Genomic DNA, 16,125 nt, shown 5'->3' with positions numbered 1-16,125 from the left:
GCTCTGTTTGAGGCTTGTAGCGATCCAGCAACGTCCACCAAATAGTGGATCGTTTGGGATACGCCCTCACTATTTAAAAGCGAAGCCTTTGTTTGCGAACATCGCCATGTATTTGCGACCGTGGGAGCTGCATGGCTGTGTATAGTTAGTAAATAGGCCAACCAATCACAACGCAATCACAACGGAGGAGGTGGGTGTCACCACCGATAGGTTCGCTGCTTCACCACCGGATGACTCTGGTCTCCGAACATCCGCGGCCAAGTGCTGATACTAAGGGTTTCGGGAATGATGTCGAAATCGTCCTATTGAGTGACACGAATGCCAAACGTGTAGGATGGCTATACCGACAACAACGGGAAGTCAATGACAGATCTTTGTGAGCAACACAACCTCGTTGTCGTGAACACAGGGGCTAAGTGTGATGAGCAGACGACGCGGGAAGTGGGAAACCAGCAGTCGTCCAGTGATTACTGTCTGATAAGAGAAGGAGTTCATGATAATTGGAGAGAAAGGGTCATTGACGAGGAAGGGTATAGCAGCATAGGGAATGACCATAAACGCATTATTTTGAAAATGGGATATGCAGTTGGCGAAGAGCGCAAGGAGTGCAAAACGTCCAGTCTTAATTTGAATACTGAACAAATTTATTTATTTATTTATTTATTTATTTATTTATTTATTTATTTATTTACTTATTTATTTATTTACTTATTTAATTATTTAGCGTACTTCCCAGGACTGAGGCAATAAATGAAGGAGTGGTGAATAAAAATATTTGCACAGCAAAAGGGAGAAAAAAATGCAGGTAAAGAAAAGTAAGTTCAGTAACGGTTTCATGAATGGCAATGTCGGTGATAGCTGCCATCGAATAACAAATATATTCCATAGAGTTGAGGAGGAACTTGGGAAATTGCCAAGCAAAGAGTGAGAATATAGTGAGCTTGCAAGTGCAATATCGACAGACATACGGAATGAGAAGCAACATGTTTGTTCGAAAACAAAAAAAGAAACCGAAGCGCTGGGGGAACAGAGAGATAGTAGAGGTGAACGCCGAAAGACAGAAAGCATCCCGAGAGCACAGGCAGGCAAAAAAGCGCAGTTGCCGCAGGATGAAGCAACCAGAAAATGGGAAATATACCGGGAAAAAAAATCTATGGTTCATATACATGCGCAAGCAAACATAAAAGGTGAAAGTTAACATTGGTTGCCAGAAATAAGGGACAAAATGAAGGCCGGACATAGACAATTTGGGAGCAACATATAAATATTAGGAAGGAAGTCTGTAACAATACAAGAACATATCCTATAGACTAAAAGGGAAACAAACTGGAAGGGCACGCGTCATTAAGCTACATCCGAAAGATAACAGTTGAATCTTTCCAAAGCACTGACGGGGTTCTAGTTGTGGAAGAAAGGCGCATGAAAGAGAACCAGATGGAAAAGCCAGCTGGTGCTGACAAATTTCCACCTGGAAAAAACAGCCGAATAAAAAAATTGCGAAGCGCACATCCACAGGGTAAAACGCTGTTTCCGTTACGCTGATTTGTGAACTAGGATCAAAAAGTAAGGAGGCTCTGTTGAAACAGTAGAAAAAAGTCTAGAAGATAGAAGCATACCACGCAGTTGAAGGCAAAGTAGAATCAATGTAATCGTTGACCATTACATCCGTGAACCGATGACCATAACATCGGCAACATACAGATTAGGAATGAGGGCAAATGAAGTAAAGCAGCAAGCATGGACATAGAAGAATGGCATTTTGGGAGATCTTTAGAGTGGCTTCACAATAGGTAGGCGTTTGGATGATGAATTATTTGTCCTTACTCAGTGTATTGAAATACCAAGAGTACAAAGAAGACCGTCATTATGTGGCCTTTTTAGAAATTACAGGAGCTTATGACAACGTATAACACAGCATTTTGTTGGATATTCTGGAAAGGGTAGGCGCAGGCGGTTATTGTGTTGTGCGTTTAAGAGAGATTTACTTAGAAAATAGCGTTTGCGTTGAATGGGAAGGAATGAGGAGCAAGGAGAAAGTTGATATCACCAAAAGACTGAGGCAGGGGTGCCCTTTATCCCCACTGCTGCTTATGATGTGCATGTTGAGGATGGAAAGAGCGCTAGAAAGAAGCAATATAATTTTTAATCTATCATACAAGCAGGCGTGTACAGTAGTAGAGCAGCAGCATGCAGGTTTGTTTTATGCGGACGACATTGGGTTTCTAGCAAACAAGCTAAGTGATATGCGACGTCTGTGGAAAGCAAGGCGATAAGTGAGGTCTGAAGTTTAGCGTTTAACAACAGGCGTTATAGTATTCAATGAAAACACCAAACATACAGTGGCAATACAGGGATAGGAAATACCTAGCGTAGAAGAATGTGAATGTATTGGTATATTGACAAACGGAGTAGACAGATGTGTGAAACACAGGAAAACACAATAACAGTAAAGAGGAATAGGAATGCTGCCATAGTGCTCAGGGGATACAATAGGTATGAGGTGCTCCAGGGTATGTGGAAAGGCGTAATAATTCCAGGACGTACATTTGGAAATGCGGGTGCTTGCTTGAAATCAAGAGTTGAAAGAAGACTCGATGGGAGCCTAATGTCAACGGGACGCATCGCATGAGTCCTCACGGCAAGACTGCAAATGAAGCTGGGCAAGTCTTAAAGTAAGGGAAGCTCCCAGTCAAATTAATTATGAAGAGCGACTGAGGACTATGAAAGACAGAAACATCTATGGCATTTGATGGGTTACGGTGAAGACTTTTTGCAGCCCGACAGCACCGCAGTCTTTGCCTCATGGACTGCAACAATACGTTTGCCTCTTCTCGAGCCACAGAACGGGCTCGCATCACTGACATTGAGCGGCGACGCGGAGAATGTGAACGACGGGTAACGGTCATCGGTCGAAAGGCTGACGGTGCCAAATATGAGTCGTAAGAGCTAACAAATGGTCTTGGCACGTCTGTATTATGGAACGTCACAAGTGATGCGTCAATATTCAATTGAGCGCGTCGACAAAAGCCGGCGATCGGAGCAGCGTAGAGAGAGGCAAATCATATTGACCGATCGTCGCACGCACGGCCCCAGCTTGTGACGGCATGTCCAGTCCAGGTGACAGGACGCGTTGGACGTGGCGTCTGCTCAATCAAAGGGACTGCGACTGGTGTGGGGGCCTAGGTACCCCGTCGGTGGGATTAAGGGCCGCGCTGCAGCTGCAGAGGATGGTCGGGACCTGGTGACGCAGGATAACTGAGAATCCCCAATTCAGGGATCTGTTGGTGGTGGAGAGGGAAGACCTCAGCAAGTTTTGCTTAATTGCCTCGCTGAGTGAGGGCGCAAAATCTGGAGCTGGCTGTTGAAAATGCTGCGGCTGAGCACTAAGGAGAGCTGGCGCGCTACTTCCTCACCCACAAACGCCTTTATCGCAGCGAGAAGCGTTGACTAGTCGTGAATGGCAGCCAATGTAGCCAAACACTAGTCTTGCCAAGAAGGTCGGCGGGTCAGTGAGCGCCGCCTGCCCAGCTCCTCGTACTTTGGCACACAGTGCTTATTTCTGCCACAGCGTGTGAACTCTTCGCGAGCAGCATGTTAAAAACGTCGCGCTCTATTTCATTCATAATATTTTTTATTCGGTCTGTCTCGGACATGGTCGCGTCGACTCTCTTGCAGAAGTCTAAAATGCCTTCAGTGTACCTCATGAATGATTCACCCAGCTGCTCAGCTCATTCCTGCAAACGCTACTCTGCGCGCAGCTAGCGAACAACAGGGCGGCGAAACACATCTACGAAAGAGGTCGTAAACGCTGACCATGTCTACAAATTCCTCTCATGGTTGTTGTACCAGAGGCTGGCCACAACCGCTAGGTGGAAAATCGCGTGGTTCAATTTTCTGCCATGCCCTCACGTACGACGACACCACATCGTCCACTTGTTGTCATTCGCGCCACTGAAAGCAGCAGGTGCCCTTGGTGGTGCACACCGGGACACAGGACCGATTTGGGAAGAGGCATCTGCGGAGATACGTCGTCAGGCATCGTAGACGGTAGCGTGCGGGAACGTAGTTCCAGTGAGGTCGTCTTAAAGATACCGAGTACTGGCTGTGGACTGGGAGCGGCTAACGCAGTGGTCAAGCAGAAGCAAGAGACTCGGCAGGAACGGCGAACCTCGTACCCATCCCAGTGCTGATCACGTTTACGCTTCCCATCAACCGGTAATCCGCTTGCAGGTACCCGACCCGCTAATTCTCGAATAGACACTTTTGGTGTGTCCGAAATTCCGGCAAAGAGGGGCGGTTTGGGCGGATTACCAGATGGTCGGGTGCGTAAACGTGAGCGGCCAGATTGGTGGCGCCAGCTTGTTACGCAAAGCTCAACCACCTAAACACAGAGCCTATTACTATATTCGTCCTTGCTGGGGTGTAAGTTTTCGTCAGCGGCGTAATTGTGAACACAATTACGCCACTGTCGAAATTTGCACCAGCAGCGAAGCAGAATAAAGTAGGTTACTGCAATTTTAGCTCGGTGTTTGTCTGGTTGAGCTCTACACCACCAGGCGGCTTCACCACTGCGGCCGCTCACGTTTACGTTTACGCCTCCGACCATCCGGTAATCCGCCCAGACCACCCCAGTTTGCCGGAATAGCGGACACGTTAAATGTCTCTGATATCTCAGGTGGCGGGAGTGTTAGCGTGGACTCTGATTACACTGTACTAGCAGTGTCGCTGTGAATCGCTCTCCCGTCACCAACAGAGCAGGAGAAAATACTGTGTCCAAGAAAATGTGCTCAATAGTCAGAAACAATTTTTCCTTAAAAAAAAAGATGCCTTGTAACTTCCTGTCAGATCACTAAACAATTCAAATTGATATCAATGAAAGTAAACTTGCAAATTAAGAGAATACTTCATTATTTCCGCGATATTACAAGTGGAGTTTGGCTAAAAATACAAAGAGATTTCTACGAAAACAACTTCTTTCTGAGCGTCCTCAAGATGGGTATGTGTTGAGTATTGGACAATTCCATGGATGTCGAGATTGCTGCTCCCGACCGCCCGTGTATGTTGGCGCCTTGGATTTCTAGTCTACGAGAAGTGTACACGAATTATGCCTCCATTAAAGTCGAAGTACAGATAAGAGTGGCTACAAGGAATGTAATTCATTATGCAGATGAAGAAGTCGGCTGAATGGAAAAGAACTGCGCTCAATCATGCCAGCAACAATGGCAGAGAGCGAAGCCTTCTGGATTCGTAGGTCCTTCATTTACTCGGAGCTGGAAAATGTAACATATATTTTTTGTTATAACGCGCAGACCAGTGAGCCCTGTACCCACGCTAATGATGTCGCACACAAGCTGCAAAGTTTTGTCCCGACCGAGGGGTCCAGTGATTTGACATCTCCAGGCGTGGAGATCGTAAAACTATTATACTCTACAACTAATTCAGAAAAAATTTATATGATGTGAACACTGCAGTGAACTTTCGTGCCTCTCTTTTACGTCTAGGCATGCGAGCAACAGGACGTGGAACTGCTAAGAGAAAGGACCATGGCTGGCATCAGCAGTGTTCGAGGGACGACTTACTTCTACACCTATGAAACAGCGCATACCTTGATATCCAAGGTGCGTTCTATTCCTGCTTTGCTGAGACATTCGTCTGCGAAGGCGCCACACCTTCAGTATTTCACGTGAAACATATCCCTCACTCGCTTTACTGAATGCAGCTTAATGCTAAATACGAAGTTATCCTGCAGACGAAGTGCCGTTTGATCAACTGACGAAAAATGGGAAAGAATAGCAGTGGGACATATTGCTTAGGTCATGACAGCTCAACACGGGAGACAGTCATGGCACAATACGTGGGTAGATTTTGGCTTTTTCCTTAATTATCTTCTCGACATGTTTCATGCATAGCATTCCTGAAAGTTAAAGAAACGAAGAACCACGCCAATATATCCACAAGAGGCGCATCTCTAGAAAGTGCAGCAGCATGCGAAGTTGAGTGCGCGAGCAGTGCATGTTGAAAAAGTTAATATCCACGAGGCGCTGCATCAGTAATTATCAAGCAAGCGCCGCAGTAAACAGTGGGAAAATATTGCGAGAGACATTAGGCAAGGATATATAAACAACACAGTGGCCGAACCCTCCCTTGGAATACGTGTTCCCTTGTTCAAGTATTTGCGCAATAATTTTATTGCCTCTGAAGTACTAACTGTGTGCTATTTATTTCCTCGCTCAGGCTGAATTGACTATGAAGAGCAAGGACAGAGAGCACAGGTTCAGTTGGATTTTGCTCAACGTGCACCTAACCGACGTCACTAAGCGCTGCTTCACTGGAGGTCCCTTCGAACGCTTGAAGGAGTTCAGGAAATTCTGCTATGAATATAGTCAGAAGTTTGTTTCGGGATAGGCTTCCACGTCAGGAGCAGTCTACGTCGACTTCATGAAGATTGTGACGCTATTCACTCCTTAATTAACAAAAACATAGTCGGCTTACTGTTGTAGAACAATAAATACAAGTCATGCTTTTATTTTTGCGTTTTATGTACTTCCCAATGCGTGTTTCTGATGACTTGTGTGCTAAGTTTCACTTTTTCCATATATTGTCCGTAGTAATAAATGTACAGGTTGCATAAATCGCAAAAGTTTTGATTAAGTGATATTGACCATGGTGCGGTTGAACTGTGAGATAAGCTCATCATCAGCATCAAAGGCCTAATGGAAATCTTTGCTTCGTGTTGTCGACAAATTCGACTTCGCCCTGCCATTTGCTAGCCGCCTAGTTAGCTCGGATGGTAGAGTGGCTGCCCCGGAAAGGCGGTGGTCCCGGGTTCGAGTCCCGGGGCCAGGACGAATTTTTCTTCAACTATGAGGGCTTTCTTCCGAGGAACCCGTATGGGTTTCCTTTGTAGCAATTGCCACCAACAGGTGGATGTCCGTTTTTCTTCAGTAATTTACATTATTTGAGAAAGCCAAGCCTACAGCAGGCTATTCGTTGAAGCGTTCACTTTTTCAGACCTGAGCTCGTGGTCATCTTCCTCAGCTTTGTGCAGAGGTGCGCAACATATTTCCACTTGGCGTGGGAGTGCCGTCCCGCTGCTTTTTAGGCAGGAAAGGACGGGTAGCGTTTTAGGCGGCTGATTTGAACTACGTGATGGGAAGTCTGGATGGAGCGAGTAGTAGGTGCGACGGAGACATCTTGTAGGTTACGTTGGTTAACTTACAGAGGACTCGGTAAGGGCCGGAGTAGCGGGACATCAGTTTTTCGTAAAGGCCGAAACGGCTGGTGGAAGTTCACAGAGTGACAAGATCCCCGGGAATATAATCGGCGTCCCGGTGACTACTGTCACAAATGCTTTTTCGCTTGTTCTGAGAAGCACAAAGGCGACGGTGAGCAACTTGGCGTGTTTCTTAGGCTCGAGCAGTGACATCGCTCGTATACTGAGACACGGACTCTTGAGCGGTATGTAGTATTGTATTAAAAAGCAATACTGGATCTCGGCGGCACAACAAATAAAATGGCTAGTAACGTGCAGTGTCGTGGCGTGATTAATTGTAGACGAATATGACAAACGGGAGAGCAGTATTCCAGTCACGATGGTCATCAGAAACATACACGCAGAGCATGTCTGTTATTGTTCGATTAAGCCGCTCCGTAAGACCGTTCGTCTGCAGATGGCATGCATTAGTAAATCTGTGCTTGGTAGAATAAGAATGGAGGAAGTCGCCCACTACTGTAAAGAGGAAGAAGCGACCCCTGTCGGTAAGAAGTTGACGAGGAGTGCCGTGGTGAACAATGTTCTGCAACAGGAAGTAGGCTACGTCTGTTGGAAGGGCTCTGTTGAACGCGAACCAAGTTGTATATTCTGTTGCGACGGCAATCCACTTCTTGCGTCAGTCAGATGTGGGGAAAGGGGCCAAGAGGTCTACAGCAGCGCGATAGAAGGGTTCGGTAGGAACGCCAAGAGGTAGGAGTAAACCAGCAGTGAGCACAGATGATTTCTTCTGGCGTTGACATAACTCAGGTTAGTTCCGATAATTCCGCCCAGTTGGAGAAAGTAGACATGGGCGTAGGCAATGACGCGGTCATGGCGTCGTTGACGTTGGCAAAAAATGGCACCAATTCCATGACCACTGGCATCAGTGCGGACTTCTCTTGGAGCAGTCTGGTCGAAGTACGCATGAAGGAATGGAGATGAAAGGAGAGAGATAAGCTTTCAGAAAGCAATTGCTTCTTCAGGTCGCCAAGAAAATTAAGGGTCTGCCTTCAGAAGAGCGGAGGATGTGTTACCTCTGCAAAATTGTGCATGAAACGGCGGAGGTACGAGAGCAGGCCCATGAAGCTCCAGACATCTTTAGCACACGTTGGCTCCGGGAACTTCTGTACGGCAAGAGCTTTTCCCTGGTCTGGGCGCACACAAGATGAATGAACAAGATGACCGAGGATAGTAATTTAGCGGCGTCTGAAGCGACATTTAGATGAATTATGTTGAAGGCCAGCATTGGGAAAAGCAGAAAGAACGAGTGAGCGGAACTGCGGGTGCATGGCAAATGTAGGAGCAAAAATTACGGCGTCGTCTATGTAACAAATACAGATGAACCACTTGAGGTTATGAAGGAGTGCGTCCATCATGCATTCACAAGTAGATGGAGCATTACATAAGCCGAGTGGTATATATTTGAACTTGTATACGCCATCGGGAGTTATAAAGGCGGTTTTCTCTCGGTCCATATCGTCGATGCAGTCTGCCAGTAACCGGAGCCAAGGTCGATGGCAGAAAAGTACTTCGCACCATGGAGGTAGCCGAGGGCATCATCAACGCGTGGCAGAGGATAAATGTCTTTATTCGTGATCTTGTTGAGGTGCCGGTAATTCACGCAGAAGCACCAGGAGGCGTCCATTTTAACTAGAACGACAGGGGGAGCCCAAGGACTGGAGGATGGTTTAATGATTCATCGAGACAATCTTCAAGACCTCTCTTTGAATGACTTGTCGTTTGTGCAAGGACCAACGGTATGGTCGCCTGTGAACAGGGTGTGCGTCACCCATGTCAGTATGGTGTGTCGTGAGAGAGGTCTGGCCTAAAGGGCGACCCAGGTCAAAAATGTCGCTGAATGCGGAGAGCAGCTGGCATAAGTAGTTGGCGTGATGACGCGGAATTCGGGAGTAATAACGTTTGTGAGCTGAGGAAGAACAGCCGGCAAAGAAGAAGAGTCAACCGGAGACGACGTAATATAAGCAGCTGAGGCTGGAAAAAGGCAAACTTGGGAGGAAGACGGCGTACCTGAGGCTATGCCTTGTTGTAGGACGTGGTCACTGATTGCGAAGTTGACGAGTTGAAGGCTGTTAGAGTTGTCGCTGACACTGACGAGGGTTTGCGGAAGAACAACGTGATGAGAAAGGAGGACTTCCGCGAGAGGAGACACAACACAATCAACATCATGCACTCGTAGATCTGTATAAAGCAGGACGCTGGTCAGGGCTTGTGGGGCGAGTCGAATGTGCTCAGTGAAGCAGAGCCTGCTGGGAACTTTCTCGGGATGGTCAGGACAAGGTAAATCAAGGGGAACTCCAGCAGAGCAGTAGATAAGGGCGGAGTGAGCAGATCGGAAGTCAAGGCCTAGAACAACGTCATGGGAAAACTCTTAATGAACTGTAAACGAAGCAGTTGTTTGGCGGCCAGAGACACCAACGTGAGCGGCACACATCGCTATTGTTGCCGGCGTTCTTACGCTATCGACTCGCACAAGACAGGGCGCCGCAGGTGTCAGGACGTAAGGGAGCTTTCTACGAAGCTGGTCGCTCATCACAGATGTGCGGGCCTATAACAAACAGAGCAGCGACAGGTACACCATCTACGTCACATCAAGTAAGTTCCTTTGCGTCTGTAAGGTCAGTAGAGCAATCGAATGCCCGGTCATTCTAGCAGCGTCACTTCTCGAAGCTGCACCCGTCAGTTTCACATAGAGTGCAGGTACATGGGGGACGCATAACAGAAAATAGTGGATGAGCGAGACAGGGGTCGTGGTGGTGAGGGGGAACGACTCTGCCGTGTAGATGAGGACGCCTGCGTAGGTTTGTTAGGCTCTGTGGAATCTTGCGGTGATAGACAAGTACCTGGTGAGTGGCGGTAAGGTTGGAGCGCAGACTGATATTGGCATGACGTCCGGGTATTTCGGTAGTGGCGGGAAATGTGGCCAACGTAGCGGCATTTCATACGTATCGGCCGGTCATAGTAGGTGTAAGCGGGTAAATACTCGCTAGTTTGCTCGCTAGCTCGCTCACACACGCACACATACACACACACACATACACACACACACACACACACGCACACACACACACAAACACGCGCGCACGCACGCACGCACCCACCCACACGTGCAAGCATATGCAAATACAGAGGCACTAGCACGCGTGCACACTCTCCCCTGGCACGCACACACACGCATACTATCTATCTCCCTCGCGAATGCATACGCTCTCTTTCCCTCGCACACACACACACACACACTCTCTGTCTCCCTCGCACACAAACACACTCTCCCGCACACACACAGTATACGCACACACAGACATCCATGCGCACAGAAACACGCACACATTTGTTCGCAATCGTGCATGCTGAAACTCGAAATACACATGTTGGCACGCGTACACGTTCACACGCACCCACGCATGCACCGCAAGGGCGTGCACACGCGCACACACATAGGCAAGCACGCACACACGCCGCAAACTATGACACACGCATACACGCACTCGCGCGAATGCAAGCGCAAATATGGAGGCACACGCCCGCACACTCATACACAGAGCGAACATGCGCATAGAACCATACCCAGGCACGCTGAAGACATGCACACGCATACCCACTCTGTACCGTCTCCGCTGCTTCTCAATAACCTGCGCGTGCCAACAGGCTGCATAACACTCCCTCTACCGTTACCCTCTCAATGGCAACTGTAATAAATCGGTTTATGGTTTAAATTTGGCGCTTTCTCAAGCCAATGTGCCCTCTCGCGGGAGGGTGCAAAACGATTTCCTCCTGTCGTGGGACTTCACCGCCCCTCTCGGACCTGCTTTAACGACTTGTACGCACCACCAATGTTCCGACTGAGTGCCAAAACGCATATGTTGCTAAAAGGGACTACCCTGGTGTTGTAGTCAGTTCAAACTTTTTGACCCTCAGCTGACATTCTGAAATATAATTTAGAAAAAACAATTTCCCATTGAGTTACACATCTGCATTGCTGTGAAGTTCCAAAGGAGAATGTCCAGAATTCGTGGACATGGCATTTGAAGACCCCTGGCTGCTTTTCATGCTTCCCGGCAACTGCAGCTTATGTAATCGTAACGCTTACCGGGAAACGCTGCCGCTGAGCGCTATGCACGAAGGCGAGCTTGCTGATAGAAACGCGACCTCTCACCTGGGTCAATCTTCTGCTATTGTTCCGCACTTTTATTATTTCAGTCTGAGAAGAGCTAACACAAAAGACATGCTCTGTTGGCATTTTCTTCCATTATATTTGTTTGTGGGCTGCCGTTCTCAAAATTCCAAGGATTAACTTTGTAAAGAATCAGACAAGGTGTGAGCAATTTGGTGGTAGAAGAGTGGTTGGGTGTGCATGGTTCGGGATTGTGTTCAATATTGTCTTTGTCGAAGGGACGTCGGACATGGGGCACCGATGTCGACGCCGGATTTTCTGAGACATGGGGCTTTTCGCTCGGGTGTTCCTTTCTAAATACATGTAAAAGAAGAATTCGTTTTACTAGGCAACCACTGCACCAATTATGACGAAGTTTGTTGCATTTAAAAGAAAAACTTAAAATCTAGTGACTGCTGGTTACGAAATTTTGAGTTAGGTCATCGATTTTTTATTGAAAATTGGCGAAAATCGAAAATTTTAAGAACGAAACTATCAAGCCTAGAAATCTAACTTAACAACGAAAAATGATAATACAATTGCGTGAGTTGAATCTAACAGTACATCTAAAGCGGACAAAATTTATATGTTACACATGAATATAAAATAATTTAGTAATATGGAAATACAGTTTTTGCAGAACCCTTGTAGCCAACGTAACAAATTCACGTAAGATGTAAGATGCCATCTAATTTGTGCGCTTTGAATGATCTAATGGATGCTGTTTACAGAACCACGATATCTGTTCTTGATGCAGAGTTATGAATTTGTGAATTTCGTGCTCCTATTCTTTTTCATTCGCTCGAATATTTGAAAATGTCTTTAACAAAATTCAAGCCAAAGATTGAAATTCCGTTTGTAACACTCACTAGGATTTAACTTTCTTTCTCAAATGCAACAAGTTTCAACAAGGTCTAGGGGTTATCTCAGAATTTACATATACTTGAATAGGTCGCGTAGGAGTTGCGCCCGAGCTAAAGCTTCCTCTTAATTAATTAACCCTTTATTGACGAGTGTTGCCCAAGGGCAACACACCAGAAAATATTTTTTTCTGGTTCAGTTTCGGTTCTGGACGCTTTTGTTTTACTCCAAACTACGCCCATCTTAGTACCACATGGGCATGTGGCGCCATCTGACGTATAATAAAGTAATTGAAGAAGAGGAAAAAGAAGTTTGGCGCGGAAATCTCTGCACAGCAGTCGCCTTCACGACTTACTCTGACCGTCAATTTCCTGGTAAGCACTTGTTTTTTCCTTCGTTGCTTTCGTACTTGCTTAGATGAATGCCTCAGTTTGCTCTTTTTCGAATTACGTCTATGGCCCTACTAATTTGTGCCCGTAAGGGCGCGTCTCGTGTTTGTTGCCCATAGGCAACACCCGACACTATGCTGTGTTTTTCGTCCCGTTGAGTTTACAGTGTGCCTTTTTTTGTGTTTGTCTGCTAAACTGCCTACGCGGATAACGTACGTGCTGCACGGCCTCATGCAGGACACACGGATGGATCCCAACATATCTTATGGAGAAATAGCCGCAAAGGCACCCCCAGAACACAGTGATGACTCTGATCTGGAGTCGTTCAGCGACAAAGAACCAGAGAATGCTCCTTCAGCCCGGGCATGTAAGCATTCATTTTGTTGCCACAGCCGGAATTACGCAAACATTCAATTCGAGCCACAAGTGAAGTAGCGTCCGTTGCCGAAGGAAGAGGTGCGATGTGGGGTAGGGGGGGGGGGGGGGGGCACTCGACCACAAGGACGCGTTTCGGTCGGTGCTCCCGCGTGTAGCCACCGACTCCTGTCACGACAGACAATACCATGCGTTCCCCATTTCCCTGCCTATATATATGAGACGCCTGGTAGCGTGTGGCGCTTCGTCTATGCTGTGCAGTTGGAGTTTCTTTGTGCGTTTGCAACATCATCTTTGCTTACGCATCTATCAAAACCGTAATTCTACAGTTTGTGTTATTAGGACTGCCTTATTCACACGGGTACTTCATGTATTATTTTTTAGTTACGTTTGCCTTTTGTTTTTCAGCATGTTTATATCGCATCTCCTTTCTGTTTAATTTGCACAGCTCTTTCAGCTGACTGTCAAGATGAAGGCATCTCTAGAACTCCAAGCACAGACAATATCGAAGAAATTCCCAAGCCTTCGAAAAATGGTCCTGCATGGAGTGTTGTCCAAGGCTCCACTGGTAATACCATGCCAAAGCGGAAGGACGTACCGCCCTGTCCATTCCCGGTTGAGTGTCTAATCAGTTATTTTAGAGAATTCTTTTACATGGATTTTTTGTCTCTAATCTGTGAGCAGTCTTCCCTGTATAGCGCTCAGAGGAATCCCAACAAAGTTACTTGAATGAGTGTCAACGATTTGGAGCAGTTTATCGGCACAGTGCTCACTATGTCAATTATGAAGCTGCCTCAAACGCGCATGTAGTGGTCGGAAAGGTTCCGCATCAGTCAAGTTGCCGACACCATGACGAGAGACAGATGGGAAGAAATCAAACAGTCACGGCACTTCACTGACAACCAGGAGGCACCGGACCTCAATGACCCCGAACGCGACAGGTTGTACAGAGTGCGGCCCCCTATTGGACCACGTGGTCTCCAAATGCCGTGAAATACCAAAATCTCAGAAACTATGCGTTGATGAGCAGCTGGTGCCTTTCAAAGGCCGCAGCCCATTGAAGCAGTACTTGCCAAACAAGCCGAAGAAATGGGGTTATAAATTATTCCGTCTCTGCGATGAGTGCAGCATAATGTACAACTTTGAAGTGTACACAGGCTAAATTTTTCCGTAGCCGGGTTTTCCAGACATCGGTGCCAGCGGCAACATCGTTCTCAGAATGGCGAGTGTCGTGCCTCGCGGTATAGACTACATCTTGTATTTTGACAACTGGGTTTGCAGTGTGAACTTACAAGTGGTCCTCAAAAAGGCTGGTATCAGTTCCGTAGGCACAATACGCGAAGCTCGCCTGAAAGGATGCAAACTTCCATCCGACAAAGAGCTAAAAAAGAAAGGGCCTGGCTCTTACGTGGATATGGAGACGACATTTGAAGGGGTGAGTCTGAGGGCTGTGAAGTGGTTTGACAATCGTCCCGTCACGCTGCTGTCCACATTTGCATCGGCGTCACCAGAGAATACTGTGAAGCGCTTTGACAAGAAGACCCGAACGTCGGTGAGCATAACTCATTCTTCTATTGTAGGTGTCTACAATGAGTGCATGGGCGGTGTGGATCTAATGGACATGCTTGTGGCGCTGTACGGCATCAACTTCAGATCCAAAAGGTTGTACAGGCGGCTATTCTTCCATTTATTGGATGTCGTAATCGTCAACTGTTGGCTCCTGTACCGCCGAGATGCCACCGCGGATAAGGTGCCACGCAACCAGCAAATGACCCTACTGCATTTCAAAGCAGAGATAGCGTGCGTTTTGAAACAGCAGGGAAAGGTTGCAACACCTTCCAGAAGGCGACCGTTGGGCGCGTCAAAAATTAAAAATGAGCTACAAGCGAAGAAGCGCCGTGGGCCAGCAGCTCTTGTACCCTGCAAGGAGGTTAGGCTGGACACTATTGATCACCTTCCGATGTTTTCTCCCAAAAAAGGTCGATGCAAATACCACAACTGCACAGGCATTACACGTGTAATGTGCAGAAAGTGTAACGTACACCTTTGTTTCACTCCAGAAAAAGAGTGCATATTCAAGTTCCACACTACCCCGTAAGAATTGTGCAATGACGCCTACTTAAGGACTCATGCCTACTGTTGCCCACAGGCAGCAAAGCTATATTTCAGCTGATATGTATAGCATTTTTTTGTGTTTACAAAGTATGCATTCTCATGCTCTAATAAGTGCAGATATGAAAGAAATAAACGATTTTTTCAAGTATTTTATTGTCTCGTCAATAAAGAGTTTAAAAGAAGTGCGCGACCACCACGCGCACGGGCCGAGGGAAAAACGGGGTTGCATAAAAGCGGTCGCGCCGATTAACTGTAACCGAGAGGACGCGTGGTCACTCTGCTCCTTACACACATATACATGTTTTCAACCCTTTGAGCACTGCAGTTCCCAACAAATTTAGGTGCTGAAAGCTGGAAAGCGCATAACGGATCACATGTTATCGTTGACTGAATATACTAAATGAATTACAGTGAGCGTTAGAAAATAAACAAAGTAAACGTTAAATTACACTATCGCGAAAAAATGCGTATTTCATTAAACGCAAATAATTGTGTAATTCATTGCGTACAAGTTTGATCATAAGAAGTGCAGGACCATCAGCGCTATACTTTTGTCCCTTTAAAGCGAGAGTCGATACTGTTCAATGCACGATATCGGGCTTCGCGTCCAAAAAGCCATTATCTCGCCATGAGAAACTCTACAAGGAATGAGCACGAGGCTACTTTTGATCACTCGGCGTTATTTAGCAAGGAGCTCAAGCACAGGTATACATGTTTTCTAGTGCATAAAGCACATACTTGGACGAGCTGGTCATAACTAGGGGGACACACACTTGTGCTATGCTTATCGAGGAAAGGGCTGCCATTTATCAGTGGCTCAAAGTTTGCGCATGCTTGAACTATTGTCTTGCGCGTACGAACCCGTGTATTAAACCATCGATTGTTTGATAAACCACTGCTGCCAGAAGAAAAAAATGTTTGGGTGTGCGTCTTTTTTGGCTGTCTGTCTAAAACTGCTGCGG

General features: G+C 46.8%; 1 protein-coding gene and 1 long non-coding RNA gene across 15 annotated transcripts in view; both read left to right on the top strand.

Annotated features, from left to right (window-relative positions):
• Nucleotides 1–6,514, top strand: part of LOC135904795 (uncharacterized) — a 56,630-nt gene extending 50,116 nt beyond the window's left edge. For all 14 annotated transcript variants that reach the window (XM_070521290.1, XM_070521288.1, XM_070521292.1 and 11 more), the window contains 2 exons: nt 5,502–5,618; nt 6,235–6,514. In XM_070521290.1, coding sequence (XP_070377391.1) covers nt 5,502–5,618; nt 6,235–6,405 — 288 coding nt within the window. In that variant the 3' untranslated portion in view covers nt 6,406–6,514. The remainder of the gene's footprint in view (nt 1–5,501; nt 5,619–6,234) is intronic.
• Nucleotides 6,515–12,584: 6,070 nt separating this feature from the next.
• On the top strand, nt 12,585–15,311 carry LOC135904753 (uncharacterized). The gene is made up of 3 exons (XR_010565202.1): nt 12,585–12,658; nt 12,911–13,040; nt 13,497–15,311. It is a non-coding gene; the product is annotated as an uncharacterized lncRNA (long non-coding RNA).
• Nucleotides 15,312–16,125: the final 814 nt, after the last annotated feature.

The sequence above is a fragment of the Dermacentor albipictus genome, chromosome 7 (genome assembly GCF_038994185.2).
Source record: "Dermacentor albipictus isolate Rhodes 1998 colony chromosome 7, USDA_Dalb.pri_finalv2, whole genome shotgun sequence".
NCBI lineage: Eukaryota > Metazoa > Arthropoda > Arachnida > Ixodida > Ixodidae > Dermacentor > Dermacentor albipictus.
Note: the sequence above shows the minus strand (reverse complement) of the source record. Positions and strands in the feature narration are given on the sequence as shown.